General features: G+C 44.2%; 1 protein-coding gene across 3 annotated transcripts in view; it reads left to right on the forward strand.

Moving 5' to 3' along the window:
- Nucleotides 1-14,749, forward strand: part of TMC5 (transmembrane channel like 5) — a 50,049-nt gene extending 35,300 nt beyond the window's left edge. For all 3 annotated transcript variants that reach the window (XM_019468723.2, XM_019468724.2, XM_019468725.2), the window contains 7 exons: nucleotides 1,355-1,430; nucleotides 1,618-1,751; nucleotides 4,115-4,288; nucleotides 6,791-6,869; nucleotides 12,011-12,115; nucleotides 13,666-13,708; nucleotides 14,455-14,749. In XM_019468723.2, the coding sequence (XP_019324268.1) occupies nucleotides 1,355-1,430; nucleotides 1,618-1,751; nucleotides 4,115-4,288; nucleotides 6,791-6,869; nucleotides 12,011-12,115; nucleotides 13,666-13,708; nucleotides 14,455-14,501 (658 nt within the window). In that variant the 3' untranslated portion in view covers nucleotides 14,502-14,749. The remainder of the gene's footprint in view (nucleotides 1-1,354; nucleotides 1,431-1,617; nucleotides 1,752-4,114; nucleotides 4,289-6,790; nucleotides 6,870-12,010; nucleotides 12,116-13,665; nucleotides 13,709-14,454) is intronic.
- Nucleotides 14,750-20,039: the final 5,290 nt, after the last annotated feature.

Here is a 20,039-nt window from a genome sequence, read left to right on the forward strand (position 1 = left end):
CCTGCATCAGGCTCTGTGCTGACAGCTCAGAGCCTGGAGCCGCTTTGGATTCTGTGTCTCCCTCTCTCTCTGCCCTTCCCCTGTTCATGCTCTCTCTCTGTCTCAAAAATAAATAAAAAACATAAAAAAAAATTGTTAAAAAAAAAGAAAAATGTCAGTCACTTTAGAAAAATAAAATACGGGGCGCCTGGGTGGCTCAGTTGGTGGAGCCTCTGACTCTTGGTTTCAGCTCAGGTCGTGATCTCATGGTTCCAAGGGTCCAGTCCCGCATGGGGCTTTGCTCTGGCAGCATATCATGGAGCCTGCTGGGGATTCTCTCTCTCTCTCTGTCCCTTCCCCACTCAAGCTGTCTCTGTCTCTCTCAAAATAAATAAATAAACTTTAAAAAAATAAGAAAAATAAAATAAAATAAAATAAAACCAAGCCAATCACCAACAGTCATTAAATTCTAGCTGGATGCTCCCGTCTGCCAAGGCTCTCAGTTTAAAGCTTTACCTCCCCCCTCCCACCTTTCTTTTGGGAACAAAGGGAGGTTGGCAAGTGTTAGGACCACCAAAGTGAGATTTTCTTCTCTCGGCACTCAGGAGCAGTGGGGAGAATTGAGAGAGAATGCCCTTCCCATCTGTAACTCAGTGCAGTTTAATGCCTGTCCCTGCGGGACCTCAGACCTTCTTGAATGCCATGGAGGAAGCAGGGGGACATGTCCCGCATTTGGGACACCTAGGTTAGGGCTTGCTGAAGGCCATTTGGTGGTGTGTGGGTGGTGCTTTCTGCAAACTCTCTTTTCCAAAGCTGGGAAGGGAGCAGCCGGATATACTGGGTGTGGTGGGAACGCTCCTGGTCTACAGCCATAGAGCACACTCCCTCTGTATTAGTCTGCTAGAGCGTCCGTAACAAATATCACAGACTGGGTGGCTGAAACAACAGAAATTTATTTTCTCACAGTTCTAGTGGCTAGAGGTCCAAGATCAAGGTGTTCGTAGTTGGTTTCTTCTGAGACCTCTGTCCTCGGCCTGTGGGATGGCACCTGCTTCCACAGTCTTCACATGGTCCCTCTGTGTGTATCTGGGTCCTAATCTCTTCTTTTAAGGACACCAGTTATATTGCATTAGGGCCCACCCTAGGGACCTCCTTTTACTTTAATTACCTCTTTAAAGGCCCCTTCTCCAAATAGTCACATTCTGCGGTACTAGGGGTACTAGGACTCCAACATACGCGTTTTGGAGAAGCACAGTTCAGCCCGTAACACCCTCTTTCCCTTCCCTCCACACCCCCCGTACCTGCCCTCCCCCCACCACATTCTCCGTCTTCATGTTTCCCCTGACTTTTGACACTCACCCTTTTTCCCTCATAGGATTGGAACCTTCTTCTGCCCTCTGCTGCCCTTTATCCAAATGATTACTCTTTTCATCATGTTTTATGTCAAAAACGTGAGTCAGCCTGAAGGTGGAACCAATTAGCTTCTCCCAGTCCCATGTGGCCCCGTGGTTGGAACTGAGTTGGGGGGCAGTGGGGAGGGGTGCTGGGAAGGGTTATCGGGAAGCCATTGCCTGGCTGGGGTCCCTCTGGCCTGTCCCTCTGGCCACAGATGGGAGGTGTCTGCTTCTCTCTCTTCAGATCAGCCTGATGATGAATTTCCAGCCTCCGAGCAAAGCCTGGCGAGCCTCACAGATGATGACTTTCTTCATCTTCTTGCTCTTTTTCCCATCCTTCACCGGGGTCCTGTGCACCCTGGCCATCACCATCTGGAGGTAGGAAACCGTGGCTTGTGGAGAGGTCTTAGAGATGGGGTGAATGAGTGTTTTAAAATGTAGGTTTTGGGACACCTGGGTGGCTCAGTCAGTAGAACATCAGACTCTTGATCTCAGGGTCATGAGTTCAAGCCCCACATTGGGTGTGTAGCCTACTTTAAAATAAATAAGTAAATTGTAGGTTTTATTATTATTAAGGTTTGGTGAGGCCAGCAGATCAGGAGATGAATGTCATTGGAAAGATGATTTATTTTACTCAGATCCCAGTAGAAGTGGTAGTGGGGGTGGGGATGCCACACCACAGGGGGCCACATGAGGGAATCCCAGGGTTGGTCAGGACACAGCGGGAGTGAGGAGAAAGTGTGGGCAAGAACCTTTATTGTGGTTGGGGCACCTGGATGGCTCCTTCGGTTAAGCGTCTGACTTCAGCTCAGGTCATGATCTCTCAGTTTGTGAGTTTGAGCCCCGCGTGGGGCTCTGTGCTGACAGCTCAGAGCCTGGAGCCTGCTTCGGATTCTGTGACTCCTCCTCTCTCTGCCCCTCCCATGCTCATGCTCTGTCTCTCAATAATAAATAAACACTAAAAAAATAATTAAAAAAAAAAAAAGAACCTTTATTGTGGTTTCCCAGGGAAGGAAAGGGCGAGGGAGGATAGGCAGGTTTAGGATTGGCTCATTTGAACAATTTCAGTGGCTTTGGGGGCTGTCTGGATTTATCTGGTTACCTGGCCCTGTGGGGATCAGGGCAGGGGGAGAGTGACTCTGAGTGTGAGAGCCTGATGGAGGAGGTGGAGGGTGGGGTGTGGGCTCTGGGTTGGTTGTTTTGCATGGAAAAGACATACCATGTAGGGGAGCTCCTGGGAGGGGCTATCTCTCCAGGGTCTGTAAGGCCCCAGATGTCAAAACATCACAGTAAGAAGATGTGCTTAATACAGTATTGAACCCAAGTCCCCTTGGTAACCAGCAGACATAACAGCCAAAGGAGCGAATGTGTCTTAGTTTGGTCATCACCCACCAGGTGATGGCAGGGCTTCCTCACTTCCTAGAGGCCTGCAGTTTCCCAGAATGGGGACTAAACTTGCACTAAATGAACCGAAATGCCCTGTCTGAGCTGGTTCCCTCCTCGCTCTCCAACCTCACCCCACGTTGGCTCCACCCTTCCTTCATCCTCATGACTCTTGCTCCATTCCTGGGACCCTGTGAGCCTCTCCCAACACAAGGTGGAGTCCTGTGTGTGTGTGTTCTCCCCACTTCCTCTGCCTGGCGGCCTTCTGTCCCCCACTCTGGGTCTCAGCTCAGAAGTCATCCTCAAGATCTAACCTTCATGACCATGCTTGCCTACTGTCTTTCCCACCTCTTCTCCCTCTAGGGGCACTTTCTTTTCTTCACTCCACCGTTCACAGTCAGAAATGCCTTCGCTTGAATCTTTGTTTAATCATTAGCTCATTAGTTGTCCATTTTTCTTACTAAAATGTAAACCTGGGAGGACAGAGACCATGTCTGTCTTGTTGCTATGGAATCCCCAAGGGCTTAGTATCTAGCACAGCACTTGGAACAGGTGAAATAAGCTTTTATAGAATGAATGGATGAAGCAAACAAACAAAAGAGTTGATTTTTTTTTTAAGTTTATTTATTTTGAGAGAGAGCAAGTGGGGGGAAGGTCAGAGAGAGAGAGAGAGAGAGAGAGAGAAAATCCCAGGCAGACTGGCAGTGCAAAGCCTGATGTGGGGTTTGAACTCACGAACCGCGAGATCATGACATGAGCCAAAGTTGGACACTTAACCGACTGAACCACGCAGGTGCCCCAGGAGTTGATTTTTAGGATACAGATGGAACTAGAACCATCAGGAACTCAAGCGGCTTCAGGGCAGGCTACTCTGTTTTATGATGTCTTTGCTTCTCTCTTTTCTCTCTCTTCCTAACCAGTTCTTAGTTTCCTGCTAGTTTCTGCTAATTCATAACAACTGACTGCATGTGGCCCTCATTGCCACAACCTCACCTTCCATAGATTGCAGGGTCCCTTCTTCATATGTCTTACTTCAAGTTCCCAAGAAAAAGAATCTGATCACCCAGTTCATTTCTTCAAGCCAGGATACCACAAAGTTCACTGCCACTCTTGGGATCGGCTACCATTAGATCAGATGATATAACCCTGTCTGGGAGCTGAGCCTCAGTGGGGTCACATGGGCAAAACATACCTGTTGAGGCTGTGAGGGAGAGAGCTTCCTTGGGAGGGAGGGTATGGGTACATCAGGCAGGCATTGCTGGTTCCAGGTCCAGAACCCAGAAAGGACAGTTTGGTTTTAGGACAAGCTATACCAGAGTCTCACGCTACAGATGTTTTCCTGTCTCCCGTTTTACCAGATTGAAACCTTCAGCTGATTGTGGCCCATTTCGAGGTCTGCCCTTCTTCATTCACTCCATCTACAGCTGGATCGATACCCTGAGTAAAAGGTCCGGCTACCTGTGGGTTGTTTGGATCTACCAGAACCTCATCGGAAGCGTGCACTTCTTTTTCATCCTCACCCTCATTGTGTTGTAAGTGGAGTGCTTTGGGAAACTGGTGGAGAAAACGTGTCATTAACAGGACACGTGGATAGTCTGGGGAATGTTTCCCAGGAGAGCAAACGGCTACAGTGTAGCTCAGTGTTCTGGATGCTCCTGACTTTGCCCTTGAATTTTTTTTTTTTTTAATTTTTTTTAATGTTTTAATTTTTGAGACAGAGAGAGACAGAGTATGAACGGGGGAGGGTCAGAAAGAGAGAGACACAGAATCCGAAACAGGCTCTAGGCTCTGAGCCCTCAGCACAGAGCCCGACGCGGGGCTCGAACTCACAGACCGTGAGATCATGACCTGAGCCGAAGTCGGACGCTCAACCGACTGAGCCACCCAGGCGCCCCATGCCCTTGAATTCTTAAGAGTTGCTTACTATCATCTTGTCCCAGGTGTTTTCATTTTTTGTTTTTTGTGAGCTTTTTTTTTTTGCCTGTTTTATGAAGAAAACAATACCTGCTGTGTCCCCTTTTAAGAAATAGCATGAGGGGCGCCTGGGTGGCTCAGTCGGTTAAGCGTCCGACTTCAGCTCAGGTCACGATCTCGCGGTCCGCGAGTTCGAGCCCCGCGTCGGGCTCTGGGCTGATGGCTCAGAGCCTGGAGCCTGCTTCTGATTCTGTGTCTCCCTCTCTCTCTGCCCCTCCCCCGTTCATGCTGTGTCTCTCTCTGTCTCAAAAATAAATAAATGTTAAAAAAAAAAAAATTAAAAAAAAAAAAAAAAGAAATAGTATGAAAACAAAATGAAAATTTGGATTTGAGAATGCTTAGGAAAATTATATGTGTGATGCTTTCTAAGATTGGCATTATGTTCAAATGGGTTGGGCATTGTTCATATGTGTGATAGCGTTCTTTTGTTTTCAAATAAAAACAATTATTTCTGGCCCCACCGCTAGGGGTGGGTGCCAGATACCTGAGGTGGAGGGGACTCCACGGTACTCTTTGGCTTTCTGTCTTTTACTCCTCTGCACCTGAAAAGATGCTGGAGTCATACATGTGACTCTAATTTTGATGAGCTATGTGAATTGCTACATCAAGAATTTAAAGCCATCAGATCCACAGGTTTCAGTATGGGGTGGAGATGTGGTTCTCAGCAGGCTCGAGTTAAAGGTAGATGTGCTGGATATACTGGAACAGGAATTGAAATTACCATTCACTTTTCTTTTTTTCTTTTTTTTTTAATGTTTATTTTTGGGAGAGAAACAGAGTATGAGTCAGGGAGGGGCAGAGAGGGAGACAATCTGAAGCAGGCTCCAGGCTCTGAGCTGTCAGCACAGGGCCCAACGTGGGGCTCAAACTCAGGAGCCGTGAAATCATTACCTGAGTTGAAGTCAGATGCTTAACTGACTGGGCCACCCAGGCACCCCTAAACCATCCTATTTTAAGAAGATACTTTGAGTTTCATATTACCCACTGGGCACATCTCTTTTTCCTTTTATGAAATTTTTTATTCCAAGCCTTTATTATCCAATTTAACTGATATAGTTTCTGGAGGTAAGTATATTCCATATGAGAATTTATGCTATATTCATTCTGTATTCTTGTGGGAATTTATTTTGTAAACTTAAAATACATGGGAGATTGATTTAGAAGTCTGTGAGATGGTTATATTACAGCCAGGTTTTATTTTACATTTATATTTGGCAATACTTGAATGATTCTTGATCATCATCTGTTCCTGGAATTTAATTTTTGTGTTTTTTTTATTAAAAAAATTTTTTGTTAAGGTTTATTTATTATTGAGAGACAGAGAGACACAGAGCATGAGCAGGGGAAGGGCCAAGAGATGGAGAGACACAGAATCCAAAGCAGCCTCCAGGCTCTGAGCTGTCAGCACAGAGCCCGACACAGGGCTCGAACTCACAAACTGCAAGATCATGACCTGAGCCGAAGTCGGACGTTTAACCAACTGGGCCACCCAGGCGCCCCTGGAATTTAATTTTTGAAGACAGGTCTGGATGTGGTTATACTACCAATGGAGTGCTCCATATTAAATAGAAAGAAAATAGGGGTGCGTGGATGGTTCAGTCGGTTGAACGTCTGGCTCTTGATTTCAGCTCAGGTCACGATCCCAGGGTCGTGGGATGGGGCCGGCATTGGGCTTGGCACGGACATGTGGAGCCTGCTTGGGATTCTCTCTCTCTGCCCCTCCTCCAAGTGTTCTCTCTCTCTCAAAATAAAAACATAAACATAAAAAAAAAATACTATTGTCTGGCCCTATGCCCAGAGATGCTAGTTAATTAATCTGAGGACAGGCCATCCTCATCAAAAAAGAATGAGTCTTTTTTCCATCTTTCATGTGATTGCACGTGCAGCCAGGTTGCTCGGATGTATTGAACCTGTAATTCATCCAGACACAACTTTTCAGGAAAACTGTTGGGACAAAATCCACTTGCAAGAGAATATCTCAGTTCCTTTGAGACCAGTTGGAATTTGGGGCCTGCAAAATATTGGCACAAGTGTCTGTCATTCTTTCTTTTCTTCTCCAGAATCATCACCTATCTTTACTGGCAGATCACAGAGGGAAGGAAGATTATGATCAGATTGCTCCATGAACAGATTATTAATGTAAGTTCCGTTAGCTCCTCTGGTATCCTCCTCCCACTTTTCTTTTTTTTTATATATATATATTTTTAAGGTTTATTCAGTTTTCAGAGACAGAGAGAGACAAAGCTGTGCGCGGGGAAGGGGCAGAGAGAGAGAGGGGGAGACACAGAATCCGAAGCAGGCTCCAGGCTCTGAGCCATCAGTACAGAGCCCGACGCGGGGCTCGAACTCACAAACCGTGAGATCGTGACCTGAGCCGAAGTTGGACGCTCAACCAACTGAGCCACCCGGGCGCCCCATCCTCCCACTTTTCTGTAAACATTTTATAATGCAAACTTGCAGTTATACTCCAAAAGAGAATAGTACAACGAACTTATATCTGCCCCCCCACCCAGCACCAACTACCGTCAACATTTGTATACTCTTGGGGGCGCCTGGGTGGCTCAGTCGGTTGAGAGTCTGACTTTTGATTTCAGTTCAGTTCATGATCTCACAGTTTGAGAGATTGAGCCCCAAGTTGGGCTTTGCACTGACAGCACAGAGCCTGCTTAGGATTCTCTCTGTCTCTCTCTCCCTCTCTCTGTCCCCCTCCTGCTCATGCACACACTCTCTCTCTCTCAAAAATAAATAAATAAGCTTAAAATTTTTTTTGTATATTCTTATTTTATCTACACTAACCCTTCACTGCAAATATCTGGATTGTTTTAAAGCAAATCCTAGACTTTATATCATTTTATCTGTAAAAATTTCTATGTGTCTGAGAGAGATTAAAAAAAAACATAACCATAATACCCTCATCATACCTAAAAGAAAACTTGATAATTCCTTATTATCGTCTCACATGCAATCAAAGGTGAAATTGCCCCATTGGTCCCATGAAGTGTCTTTTTACAGTTGAGTTGTTCGAATCAGGGTCTGGGAAAGTGCCACATGTTGCATTTGGTCCATATGTCTGTTGTTTCCTTTAATCTATAATTGTTCACCCCTCCCTTCTTCTTTGCCATTTATCGTTGAAGAAAACAGGTCCTTTGTCTTGTAGTAGTTCTCACATTCTGGATATATCTGATTTGCAGCCTTGTGGTGGTATTTAGTATGCTTCTTTTTATTGCCTGTACCCTGGCAATGAGATTTAAAAACCCGACTAAATCCATTTCAGTGTTTTAGCCAGAACACTTCATAGATGATGCTATGCACTTCTTATGGTATCCCCTTGAGACATAAAATGTCTACATGTCTCTTTTTGTGTGATGTGAAAAGTGATCAGTGGGTCCATGCTTTGTTAGCCTGACCCATCCAACAGAAAGCTCCCCACTCTCCTTTCACCTGATGGATTTTGCAGCCTTTGAGGAGTATTGCCTAGAAGACCCACTGATTTCGTTAGAAATGACAGAACAGTAGTACTCTAATCCTACAATTTCTTTTGCATTTATTAGCTAGAATTTTTCTATGAAAAAAATAATTTTTGCTTATCAACTATTTGATTACCTTGAAATATAGTTTATAGAGGAAAGAGAAATGCATGATTTTTCCCCCTTCATTGACCAGTTTTTGAAATGCTGAGTTGATACCCTAGGGTATTCATTTCCTAAGGCCTGCCATGGCAAATAACCCCGAACTTGGTGGCTTAAAATAACAGAAAATTGTTACCTCATAGTTCTGGAGGCCAAAAGTCCAAAGTGAAGGTGTCAGGAAGGTTGGTACCTTCTGGAGCTCTGAGAATCTGTTCCATGCCTCTCCTAGCTTATTCTGGTGGCCACTGGCTAACCTGGCTGTTCCTTGGCTTAGGGCTTCATAACTCCCATTCCTACCTCCATCTTCACAAGTTCTTTTTCTCTGTGTGCCTGTTTCTCCTTCTCTTCTAAGGACTTGTCATTGAATTTAGGGTTCATCCTCATTCAGAATGATCTCATCTGACAATCTTTAATTATGTCTACAAAGACCTTATTTCCAACAAGGCCATATTCGCAGGTACTGGGGTTGTTTTAACTTGGACAAATATTTTTACAAAGGAGACACTATTCAACCAACTACTCCTAGCAACCCCAAAATGTGGCCAGTGAGGATTTTTAAATTATCATTATGAATTCATAGATTTAAGTATACTTTGCTTCTTTCAATTGTAATAATTTTTTTATGCTTAAATAGCCTCGTTGATTCGTTGCTAATCAAATTCCTTTTGAATTAGTTCCCGGGTTCTTTTGACATGACCCCAGAAAGTCTTCGATAGTTTTCTTGGTCTCTGAAAGGACAAGATGTTCCAGGCTCTTCTTGTTTATTTCCTGTCCCAGAACACCAGTCAGACATTTATTCAAGGAGTCCTGGTGAGATGGTATTTAGAGACCACAGTCTGGGAATATGGATGCTCATTGATACTGGGCTCGTTCTCTCTTCTTCTATTTTTCTTTTTAATTTTTTTTAATGTTTATTTATTTTTGAGATAGAGAGAGACACAGCATGAGCAGGGAAGGGGCAGAGAGAGAGGGAGACACAGAATGTGAAGCAGGCTCCAGGCTCTGAGCTGTCAGCACAGAGCCCGATGCGGGGCTCGAACTCACGAACTGTGAGATCATGACCTGAGCCGAAGTTGGATGCTTTACCAACTGAGCCACCCAGGCGCCCCTCTTCTTCTAAATAGCAGCGTAATTGTGACATGAACACTTACATCTAAGAACTTGGGGAAGAAGCAGGATTCCTCAGGGTTCTTTTGTTTTTTAAATGTTTATTTATTTATTTATTTTGAAGGAGTGAAAGAGACTGCGCCAAGTGCATGTGTGAGTGAGCAGGAGAGGGACAGAGAGAGAGAGAGAGGGAGAGAGAATCCCACACAGGTTCCATGCCCAATGCAGACGGAGCCTGATTTGGGGCTCAATCTCATGACCATGAGGTCATGACCTGAGCCAAAATAAAGAGTCCAACGCTTAACCAACTGAGCCACCCAGGTGCCCAAGATTCCTCACGGTTCTAGCTGCTTGAACCTTTGGGTTTCAGATCATTCGAGTTGGTCTTTTAGATGGTGTAAAGAAAGGGCATGGTTTACTTATGATCTCCCCTGCTCGTCTCCAGAAGCATCACCTGTATTTTTCTGATGTAGCACTTTGAATTGTTTTGGGCAAGTCTTACGGAGATCTTACCAGGGGAGAGATTTGTTTCTAAAGCCTTCTATTGTAAGGGCAGTACCAGGTAAACTGGGGAGGAATTTAGATGGCATCATTTCAGGGAGGCACCAGAGGCATCACTGCAGGCCTGCATGCTTGGGAATCTTGTCCAGAGGATGCGCCACAAAGACAGGGACATTGTCTCCAGAGGAACCCAGGCTAAGGGGCTGGGAACAGGCTAATAACAGTCCTTCTCAAAGTGTGATCACCTACATCAGTAACTCTTGGATGCTTATTAAAAATGCAAATTCCAATTACCCTGATCTCCTCTAACCAGTAGTGGCAACAGATAACATTTGTTGAGCACTTACATGATGCCTGACATGTGCTAAATAATGAACAAAAATTCTGATTTAATTTTTATTACTCGCACTGGGACATATACATCTTTAATCCCTATTTTAAAATTAAGGATTCTAAGGTTTACAGAGCGAAGTGAGCTGCCCAAAGTCATAGGGCTAGTAAATGGTGGGATTTGAACCAGCTAACCCCAAAGTTTGTGCTTTTAACTAAAATGCAGGTTTATCTCCCCGAGTCAAGATGAGTTGGATAAATCCTGAGTTTGCGTTTATGCAGGCTCTCCAGGTAATTCTAATTGGCACGAAAGTATGGAAACAGCTGTTACAGACCAGCAATTTACAAACAGGTTGGCTATATCCAAGACTGCTAGCAGACTTGCTTTAAAAAAAAAAAGTTTAGGGGCCCCTGGGTGGCGCAGTCGGTTAAGCGTCCAACTTCAGCCAGGTCACGATCTCGCGGTCCGTGAGTTCGAGCCCCGCGTCAGGCTCTGGGCTGATGGCTCGGAGCCTGGAGCCTGCTTCCGGTTCTGTGTCTCCCTCTCTCTCTGCCCCTCCCCCGTTCATGCTCTGTCTCTCTCTGTCCCAAAAATAAATAAAAAACGTTGAAAAAAAAAATTAAAAAAAAAAAAAAGTTTATTTTATTTTTGAGAGAGAGAACACAAGCAGGAAAGGGGCAGAGAGAGAGAGAGAGAGAGAGGGAGACACAGAATCTGAAGCGGGCTCCAGGCTCTGAGCTGTCAGCACAGAGCCTGACACAGAGCTCAAACCCACAAACTGTGAGATCGTGACCTGAGGTGAAGTTAGACGCTTAACCAACATGAGCCACCCAGGCGCCCCTTGCGGAGTTGTTTAAAATGCCATTTCCCAAGGACATCTCTTCTTTGCAGAATTCCAGTGAATAAAAGTAGAAAGAATGAGGGAAATAGAAAATTATTATGAAGCAAATACCACAGCAATAATTGTTGGATGCTAAATAATAATAATAGCTAATTGCTAAAATCAGTGATTGAAAGTTGAAGGAGAAACAAGGGCGTGAGAAATGGGATTGATCTAGACTGGACAGCCCATCAATGGTGCTTGCTAGCCCACTTCAACACTGGTGGATTATACCGCCCTCTCATCTGCAAAAGATTCACAGGGAAGTGAGTCATGCTCCTGGGAAGGACATAGCCCTTTCCTTTGTTCCTCTTCCCAGTTTGGGAGGTGTTTATCTGGTCTACTCCATTAACACTGATAACTTTGCCAGGTGAAATATGTTTGATGTCCCTCGATGCAGAGCTATATAAGCTTTGACATTCTCAATGGGAAGACAGGGCCAGCCCAGGCAGTGCTGGGTGCCCAGACAGAGTTCTGAGACGGAGGGCATATGCCAAGAAGGGGCTGCTATACACCATTTGTCCTGGGCCTTCAGACAGTCCTGGGCGTGTAATTTGCTTCTAGCTGCGGGATAGAGAAGGCTGCTACTTGAGCCTGCTGGAATTGCTTTAGTGGAGAATGTGCCAGTTCAGGAAGGTATGGGTTAATTTGGCTTTGCTGTGAAATGTTTCTACTCTTTCATCAAGAGAAAACATGGTGGCAGTCTCTATCCTGTGTCTGGAACCCTACCTGCCTAAAAAAAAAAAAAAAAAAAAAAATCAACCTTCTTTCCATCATTTGCTCACACCAACCTCCGTGTTTTTGTTCTTGTTTTTGCTTTCCTTCTTGGCAGGAGGGCAAAGATAAAATGTTCCTGATAGAAAAGTTGGCCAAGCTGCAGGATATGGAGAAGAGAGCAAACACCAGCTCGTTCAGCATGGAAAGGAGGGATGTAGAGGTGAGAGTGAAGGTCGCCTCTGGATCCCTGTGACACAGACTTGCCTCCTTGGGAAAAGCGCATCAGGAAACTAGAATGACATGGGGCACTTCACTTTTTATGTTTAAACATTTCTCTATTTTTTATTTAACAAATAATACTCATTCGTTCAACCTGTCATGGTGAAGGCCCTCACGGAGTTTGCACGCATCTTTTCTATAATCCAATCATACAGAAGTATATCCCACCGAGAAGGAAAATGCCCTCACCCCACTGTGTGAATGATTCAGTGTATATTCTTCCAGATCTTTTCCCCTGGGCATCCACAAACATACATGCATCTACTAACATTTTTTGTTTATTAGAAAACTGGGGCTTTACTATACACATAGTATCATAATCCCGTCCGTCATCACTTAGTACTGTATTTCGGACATTGTTTCGGTCTGTACATATATGGACATTTGGGTTGTTTTCAGTTTTTTTTAAATACTAAAAACTGTGTAGTGAAATATTTTTGTTTCAATTATTTTTATGTATTTTTGCCAAAGGGCGTGCACATAATGATGTAAATAGATAATTGCCATATCATGCTCTTAAAAAGATTTTACCAGTTTCATTCCTGTTCTAATTCCAAAGCCCTTGCTGGCATCCTTGGTGTCCTGGAAAATATGAATAAACAGTAAACCCATCTTTTTAAAAATATTTATTTGAGGGGCGCCTGGGTGGCTCAGTCGGTTAAGCGTCCGACTTCGGCTCAGGTCATGATCTCACGGTTCGTGAGTTCAAGCCCCGCGTCGGGCTCTGTGCTGACAGCTCAGAGCCTGGAGCCTGCTTCAGATTCTGTGTCTCCCTCTGTCTCTGCTTTCCCCCCACTCACACTCTGTGTCTCTCTCTCCTTCAAAAATAAAGAAGCATTAAAAAAATTAAAAAAATATATTTATTTGAGAGGGAGAGAGAGAGAGCACATGAGCATGGGAGGGGGCAGAGGGAAAGAGAAAGAGAAAAATCGTAAGCAGGCTCCACACTCAGCATGGAACCTGATGTGGGCCTCGATCCCATGACCCCAGGATTATGACCTGAGCTGAAATCAAGAGCCAGATGCTCAACCGACTGAGCCACCCAGGCACCCCAACCATAAACCCATCTTAATTCAAATGCCACTGATTTAAGAAGTTAGGACCTTGTTGGAAGATACTGCCAGGCCATTCGCTATCTGTGCACATTGATATTGTCAGCATGAGGTAGTTATGGGATCTACAGGCCCTACTGCAAATCTTATGCAGGCAGAGTCTTGATCTGTACCCTGACAGCCCCAGGTCCTAATATATTACCTGGCATATTGTCGATGCTCAGTAAATGTCTGTAAATGAACGGATAAACTAATGGAATTACTGTCCCTAAAAGACCAAACCAAACCTTTTTGCTGTGTCTGTGGCTGAGCCTTGGTCTTCATCTGCCGTATCTTAATTTTAAAATGGTGGGGGCTCACAAATCCCACCAACGAGGCAACAGGAGGTGGGCCTGTATTCTTTTCCAGTGACGAGGCCACTGCTTTTCTTCTCTTTCAGCAAACAAGCCCTTTGCATGTCAGGGAACACAATGCTGCTCATGGTGAGTAAGGGCGTTGGCACTGAAGACCTCATTTAACCAAATGATGTATCTCAAGGTAGAGGGTCAGAACTGCTCATGTATCAGTTACTCGTTCAAGAAAAGAACCCACCCAAGCTGGCTTCAGCAAAAATCCAAGAATAATTCTTGGTTTAGGTGCAGCCAGAAGCTGGGATGCAATATGTTACCAGAACCTGGTTTCTTTCTGTTCCATTCTTTTCCACGTTAGCTCCTTTCTCAAATAGGTTCTTCTTAACAATTGCAAGACCCTTTTGTCAGCCTCTTGTACCTTCTCAGGTTCAAGTCTAGTGGGAAGGAATGAGACACCCAGAATTCTCACTGTGTTTCATTGGATCCAACTGGGTGACATGTGCACCATGAACCGGTTGCTGTGGCCATGAAAATGTGATGATTTCATTTGCCAGATCAGAGATCTGTAAATAGAGGTGGTACAACCTAACAGACCATGAGGTCTGAGAATGGGGAAGAGGGGCTTCCCAAAGAAAACCTGGAGCTGAGGCCAGAGGGGAATGAATACTGGGGAGGAACCAAACAAACCCATTCATCGTTTTGGGGTTGCATTTACTGATGGCATCCAAATGATGGATGTTCCAGGGGAGAATTGAAGAAACTTAGCATGAGAAGGCAGGAGGCATGAGAAGCTGTGTGATTTTGAATTTTGTCTAACTTTGGAGATGTGAGGCAGGGCGTACATCTGTGCTAACGACTCTTTTCTGTGTCCAACCCAGACCTGCGATTTAGGCGATCAGTTCAAGAAGAGAATCCAAAGGTGTAATGTTTATTGCGGCAGCCACACACCCGTCAAATGAAAATACCAAGATGGAACAACTTCTTACATGACCCCTGGGCCTTTTGGAGCTTCCCAGGAGGGAATTTAAATCATTAGCCAGGAGCAGAAACTGACCACAGTGTAAATGCTGAAGTAAATTTGGCCATTTCCTGCTGGTTTTTTATACCTGGATTGCTGATTTCCCAAGATAAAATATTTGGGATTTTAAAATAAAGACTATTGTAACATTTAAACTGGTTCACAAAAACCTGGGAGAGATAGCCTGGGAATTATGCATTTAGTCTTCAAGAGATGTGCATATGAATTATTGGTTCTTAGAAATCTCTGCTCCCGACCTGACAAAAGTTTGGAAACTGTTGCTCAAATAGTCCAGCCTGAATAAAAATGGGATCCTCAAACAGAAATGTGAAGTTTCTGAATTGGGGAACCTGCATTTGTTCATGGTTTTGAACAAAACCATTCCATGTTACCCAAAGGTAAAATACAACGAGAGGCCTTGTCTACAAACTTTATTGCGTATCAAGTACAAGTCTTTGCGGTTGGACTGGGGTGGGGGTGGGTGTGGACTGGGACTTAGCCCCTGTGAGGTTGACACATAAGTCAACATCTAAGTCTTGTTGAATCAAACATGAATCCAGTGATGTGTGGAACATATGTGTGTGTGTATGTGTGTGTGTGTAATGTACATGTGTGCACATATGTGTGTGTGTGTATATATACACACACACACACACGCAGTATATATAGCATTCTTTTTAAAAAAATGTTTATGTTGAGAGAGAAAGAGAGTGCATGAGCAGAGGAAGGGCAGAGAGAGAGAGAGAGAGAGAGAGAGAGAGAGAATCCCAAGTGGGTTCTGTATTGTCAGTGCAGAGCCCAACTCGGGGCTCGATGTTACAAACTGCAAAATCATGACCTGAGCTGAAATCAAGAGTCAGATGCTTAACTTGACTGAGCAACCCAGGCATTCCTAGCAGTCTTTTTTTTTTTTTTTTAATTATTTTATTTAAGTAATCTCTACACTCCATGTGGGGCTTGAACTCACAACTCCAAGATCAAGAATGGCATGCTCTTCTGACTGGGCCAGCAAGATGCCCCAATATATGGCATTTTTTTTGCAGATTTGCCAAATGATTCACAAGGCATGTGACGGAACTTAGAACTGAAGCATCCAGCAGAAAGGTGCAATTTACCAAATTACTCAGGGGAGACATCCCCTCTTGAGTAATCACTACTGTGAAATCTAATTGGAACTGAATTTTGCATTTAACATACATTTGAAACACAAGCATCCAATCAGTGCTCAGTCACTGATTCACTTTTTCATTCACTTATTTATTCGTTAATTCATTTCATCAACAAAATGTCATCAACTGAGTTAAAATTTTTTGGTATCATCCCTGCTAGCAGTTGGTGGCAGTATTCATTCATTCATTCATTCATTCATTCATTCATTCAACAAATATGTGCCAAGTGGTTATAAATAAGATGTTGAGCAAGTCAAGACACACTCTGCCCTCATGTGCTTCGTTTCTAGCAGATTAATTTAGACAGTAATTTAATTACTATTGAACAGTAATTAAATGTAATTGTGACAGGTGCTGTGAAGGAGAAGCCCAGGACACTACGGGAGACATATCTGTGGGGTTAGTGAAGGCAGTCCATTGAACTGATGTTTGAAGTAATTTTTTTTCCCTCTCAGTGTCATCTTAAAGCTGTTTTGTGCTTCTTTGGCTTCTGCACTGAAATATGGACTCGCTCCGAGAGCAACATTTTTGCTCACTTACCATATGCTAAGAGCCTCTATCTGGAATGTGTCTCCATGAACCTCCATTGCTTGTGTTAACTCCTGTTTCTACTGGAGGTATAAACAAAGGAGAAAGATCTACTCTGTAGGTTTCACATGCATTCGGATATGAGGATGCTTTTAAAACTTGGGCTTGGGCCTGGGTGGTTCAGTCAGTTAAGCATCTGACTTTAGCTCCGGTCATGATCTCATGTTTTCATGAGTTCAAGCCCCATATGTGCTGACGGCACAGAGCCTGCTTGGGATTCTTTCTCTCTCTTCCTCTCTCTCCCTCTGCCACTCCCCCACTCAACTGTCTCTCAAAATAAATAAACTAAAAAAAGGCCCCCAAAACAAAAAACTTGGGCTTGAGATAGGGGATGTATTGGCCTGCCAAGTGTTGCCATAACCAAATACCACGGACTGGCTAGCTTAAACAACACAAATGCATTTTTCCACAGTTCTGGAGGCTGGAAGTCCAAGGTCATGGTCCTTGTCAGGGTCCACAGTTTTGGTTTCATTCTGACGCCTCCTTGGCTTGCAGATGGTCACCTTCTCACTGTGTCTTCACCTGGTCTTTGCTCTGTATGTACCTTTACACGTCCAAATTTCCTCTACTTGATAAGGACACCGGGCAGATTTGATTAGGCCCCACCCTAATGGCTGTAATATAACTCACCTAATTAAAGGCCATATATCCAAATATGGTTACATTATGAGGTTTCGGGGGTTCAGATTTCCAGCATATAAATTTTGGGTCAATACAGTTCAGCCCTATAATAGAGGCCAACTCTCCTCCAGTCCTCTCAGGGCCTCCCGTTAGGCTTCCGGGTCAATGCTGGCTATGCTCAGAATCACCGGGGGGAGCTGATGGACAACAGCCAGGCCCAGGCCCCGGTCTAGACCAACTAAATCAGGCTCCTGCACTTTTTCTTTAGAGCTCCCCAAATGGTCTCGGTGGAAAGCCAGGCTGAGATCCGAGCCAGGATCTAGAGAACCTTATCCATGGTTTCGCTCTTCGAAGTTTCAGTGACCCACAGTCAACTGCAGTCAGGAGGCAGATGACCCTCCTTGTGACCTTGTCAGGAGGTCAGAAGCAGCCTAGCGCTAGGTCACAGCGCCTACATCACTCATCCCACTTCATCTTGTCACGTAGGCATTTTATCGTCTCACGTCGTCACAAGAAGGTGAGTATGGGACAATATTTTAAGAGAGAGATTACATTCCCGTAACGTGTATTACAGTATATTATTGTTGTGAATCTCTTACTGTGCTTGACTTCTAAAGTAAGCTTTGTCACAGGTGTGTATGATAGGAAACACATGGTCTGTATAAGGTTCAGTACTATTCATGGTTTCAGGTGTCTGCCTGGGGATCAGGGACCACTGCTGTAGTTCTTCCCAAACTTGCCTGACCATAAAAGGCATCAGAGCGTGCCAATGGGGAGCATCAGAATATTCCGGGAATATTCCCCATCCTCCTCTTCAACTCTAATTTTAATTAGTCCAAAATGATAAAAGGAACATATGCTTTCCAACAGTTACTTGAAAGCCGGATAACCCCTATAGTTTTAAGTATAAAAAATAGGTAGCCGTTCTGAAATTTCTGCAGGATCGGATCCTTTATGTGGCTGCGGTGAATGGCTCAGTTCATTTTTGAGGCAATGAGATGATTTTGTGTGAAGTTCAATTACAAAAGGAGTGACTAAAATAGCACATGACTGATAATACGTTTTTATAATCTTTGAATTGAGGTCAGGTGGCAAGAAGTCAGCTCATTAATAATATGGATTGTCTCAGTACGGTAGCACTTCACAAATACCTTCCTAAATTCTCAAAGTTGGAACTTTTCAGAACATTTACATATCTGATCCACCATGAGATAGCATGAGATGGAGGAGCTCAGGTGTGGAGCAAGGGGGCCCCCTCTGCTTGGCTCATTACTGCACCTGTCCCATACAAGTAATGCCTTACACCTGTGTAGATCTTTCTTCACCTTAACCACCTGGGCTCTTGATACGAAGCAGTTTCTAATTTGTGAGGTTCAGGGATCGGGGCTGAGACTCTGCCTTTCTGTCTAGAGCTCCTGGGTCTGAGCACCACACCCTGAGTAGTTTGGTGTTCGAGCGCCTCCACATTTTTTTATATGCTACACTGTTCACACATTTTTCAAATCACTTCCATATCTTCCCCTTCATTTGAACCTCTTAACACTATTGCTATGAGACAATTGGTGCAAATATGGTCTCCATTTGACAGATGAAAAGTTGGGCACACCTAGGTTAAGTGATTTGTCCGTCTCATAGCTAGTTAGTGGTAGGATTGAGGACGTTTGGATTTTTCTCTGGCTCAGGTGTTCTCAGACTTGAGCAAGTAACAGAACCACCTGGAGGACTTGCTGAAACAGCCAGCCCAGAGTTTCAGCTTCAGTAGTTCTGGGATGGGCTTTGAGATTTGCATTTCTTTTCTTTTCTTTTATTAACGTTTATTTATTTTTGAGACAGAGCATGAACAGGGGAGGAGCAGAGAGAGAGGGAGACACAGAATCTGAAACAGGCTCCAGGCTCTGAGCTGTCAGCACAGAGCCCGACGCGGGGCTCGAACTCACGGACCGTGAGATCATGACCTGAGCTGAAGTCAGACGCTTAACCGACCAAGCCACCCAGGCGCCCCGAGATTTGCATTTCTAACAAGGTCCTCCTTAGGCTGATACTAAACACAGGTCTCAAAGGACAGCGTCCTTTGAGGACCATTGTGCCTAGCTGATATCCAACCTCTTTGTAATACTTGGTAATACGGTAATACTCTGCTGATCAGATTGTGAGATTTTAGGCATAATTTAGCTTGATAAGAGAACATACAAGGTTATCAACCCTTAGTAGTTTTGGTTAAAGAAACCAAATAATCTTGTACTATGGTAACCATCACTCCATGCTAAAGGTTTGCCTGCATGTTTGCAACTTCATTAATTCATACCCTCATTTGTCCTGAGAGCCGTGGTTTATTGTCCCATTGAAGGACTATTCCCACTGTAGGAAATGGTAGGTATTTTATTTAGAATTTGAATCTAAAAAAAATAGAGTATTTGTTTTGGTGAAATTCTTATCAAACAGGATTGCAGACACTGATCTCCAAATAAGAAAACGAGCATTGTTAAATCAGCAGTGGATTTCTTAAGTCTTTGGAGGTAGTCTTTCCGTATTACCTGTCTGGGGCAGCCTGAGGACAGAGGGGCAGTTGAATGAACAGCGGAGGATGTAATTTTCATTTGTATTGACTTTCTTGGAAAGAATGCCATCTATCGTGACTTTAGATGACCCCTCGATCTGCTGAATTCTGAATCATTTATCTACAACTCCCACTGCACACTAGGTCTGCACCTCCAGTTTCCTCAAGAAGTTTCCACTTGGCTATCCCATAATTCATTCCTCCAACAAACACTTATTGAGCATCCATTATGTGACAGGCACCATTATAGGGTAGGGAATGATTGTTCCTCATTAGGGAGTCCTTGCTATGGGCTGGACATGAGGATAGGCAGAGGTATGAAGTGTGAGCTCTGGAACTATATCACCAGGACCAAATCCTTACACTATTACTGTTGTGTGACTTTGGGCAAGTTACTTAACTTCCCTGTGCCTTGGTCTCCTTCACTATAATGTGGGATTGTGATGGTAGCAACCTTATGGTGGTGCTGCAGAGCAAACACATGGAAAGCATTTCAAACAGTGTCTAGTG

Source organism: Panthera pardus, unplaced genomic scaffold, assembly GCF_024362965.1.
Source record: "Panthera pardus isolate Hobbes unplaced genomic scaffold, ASM2436296v1 HiC_scaffold_5, whole genome shotgun sequence".
NCBI classification, from domain to species: domain Eukaryota; kingdom Metazoa; phylum Chordata; class Mammalia; order Carnivora; family Felidae; genus Panthera; species Panthera pardus.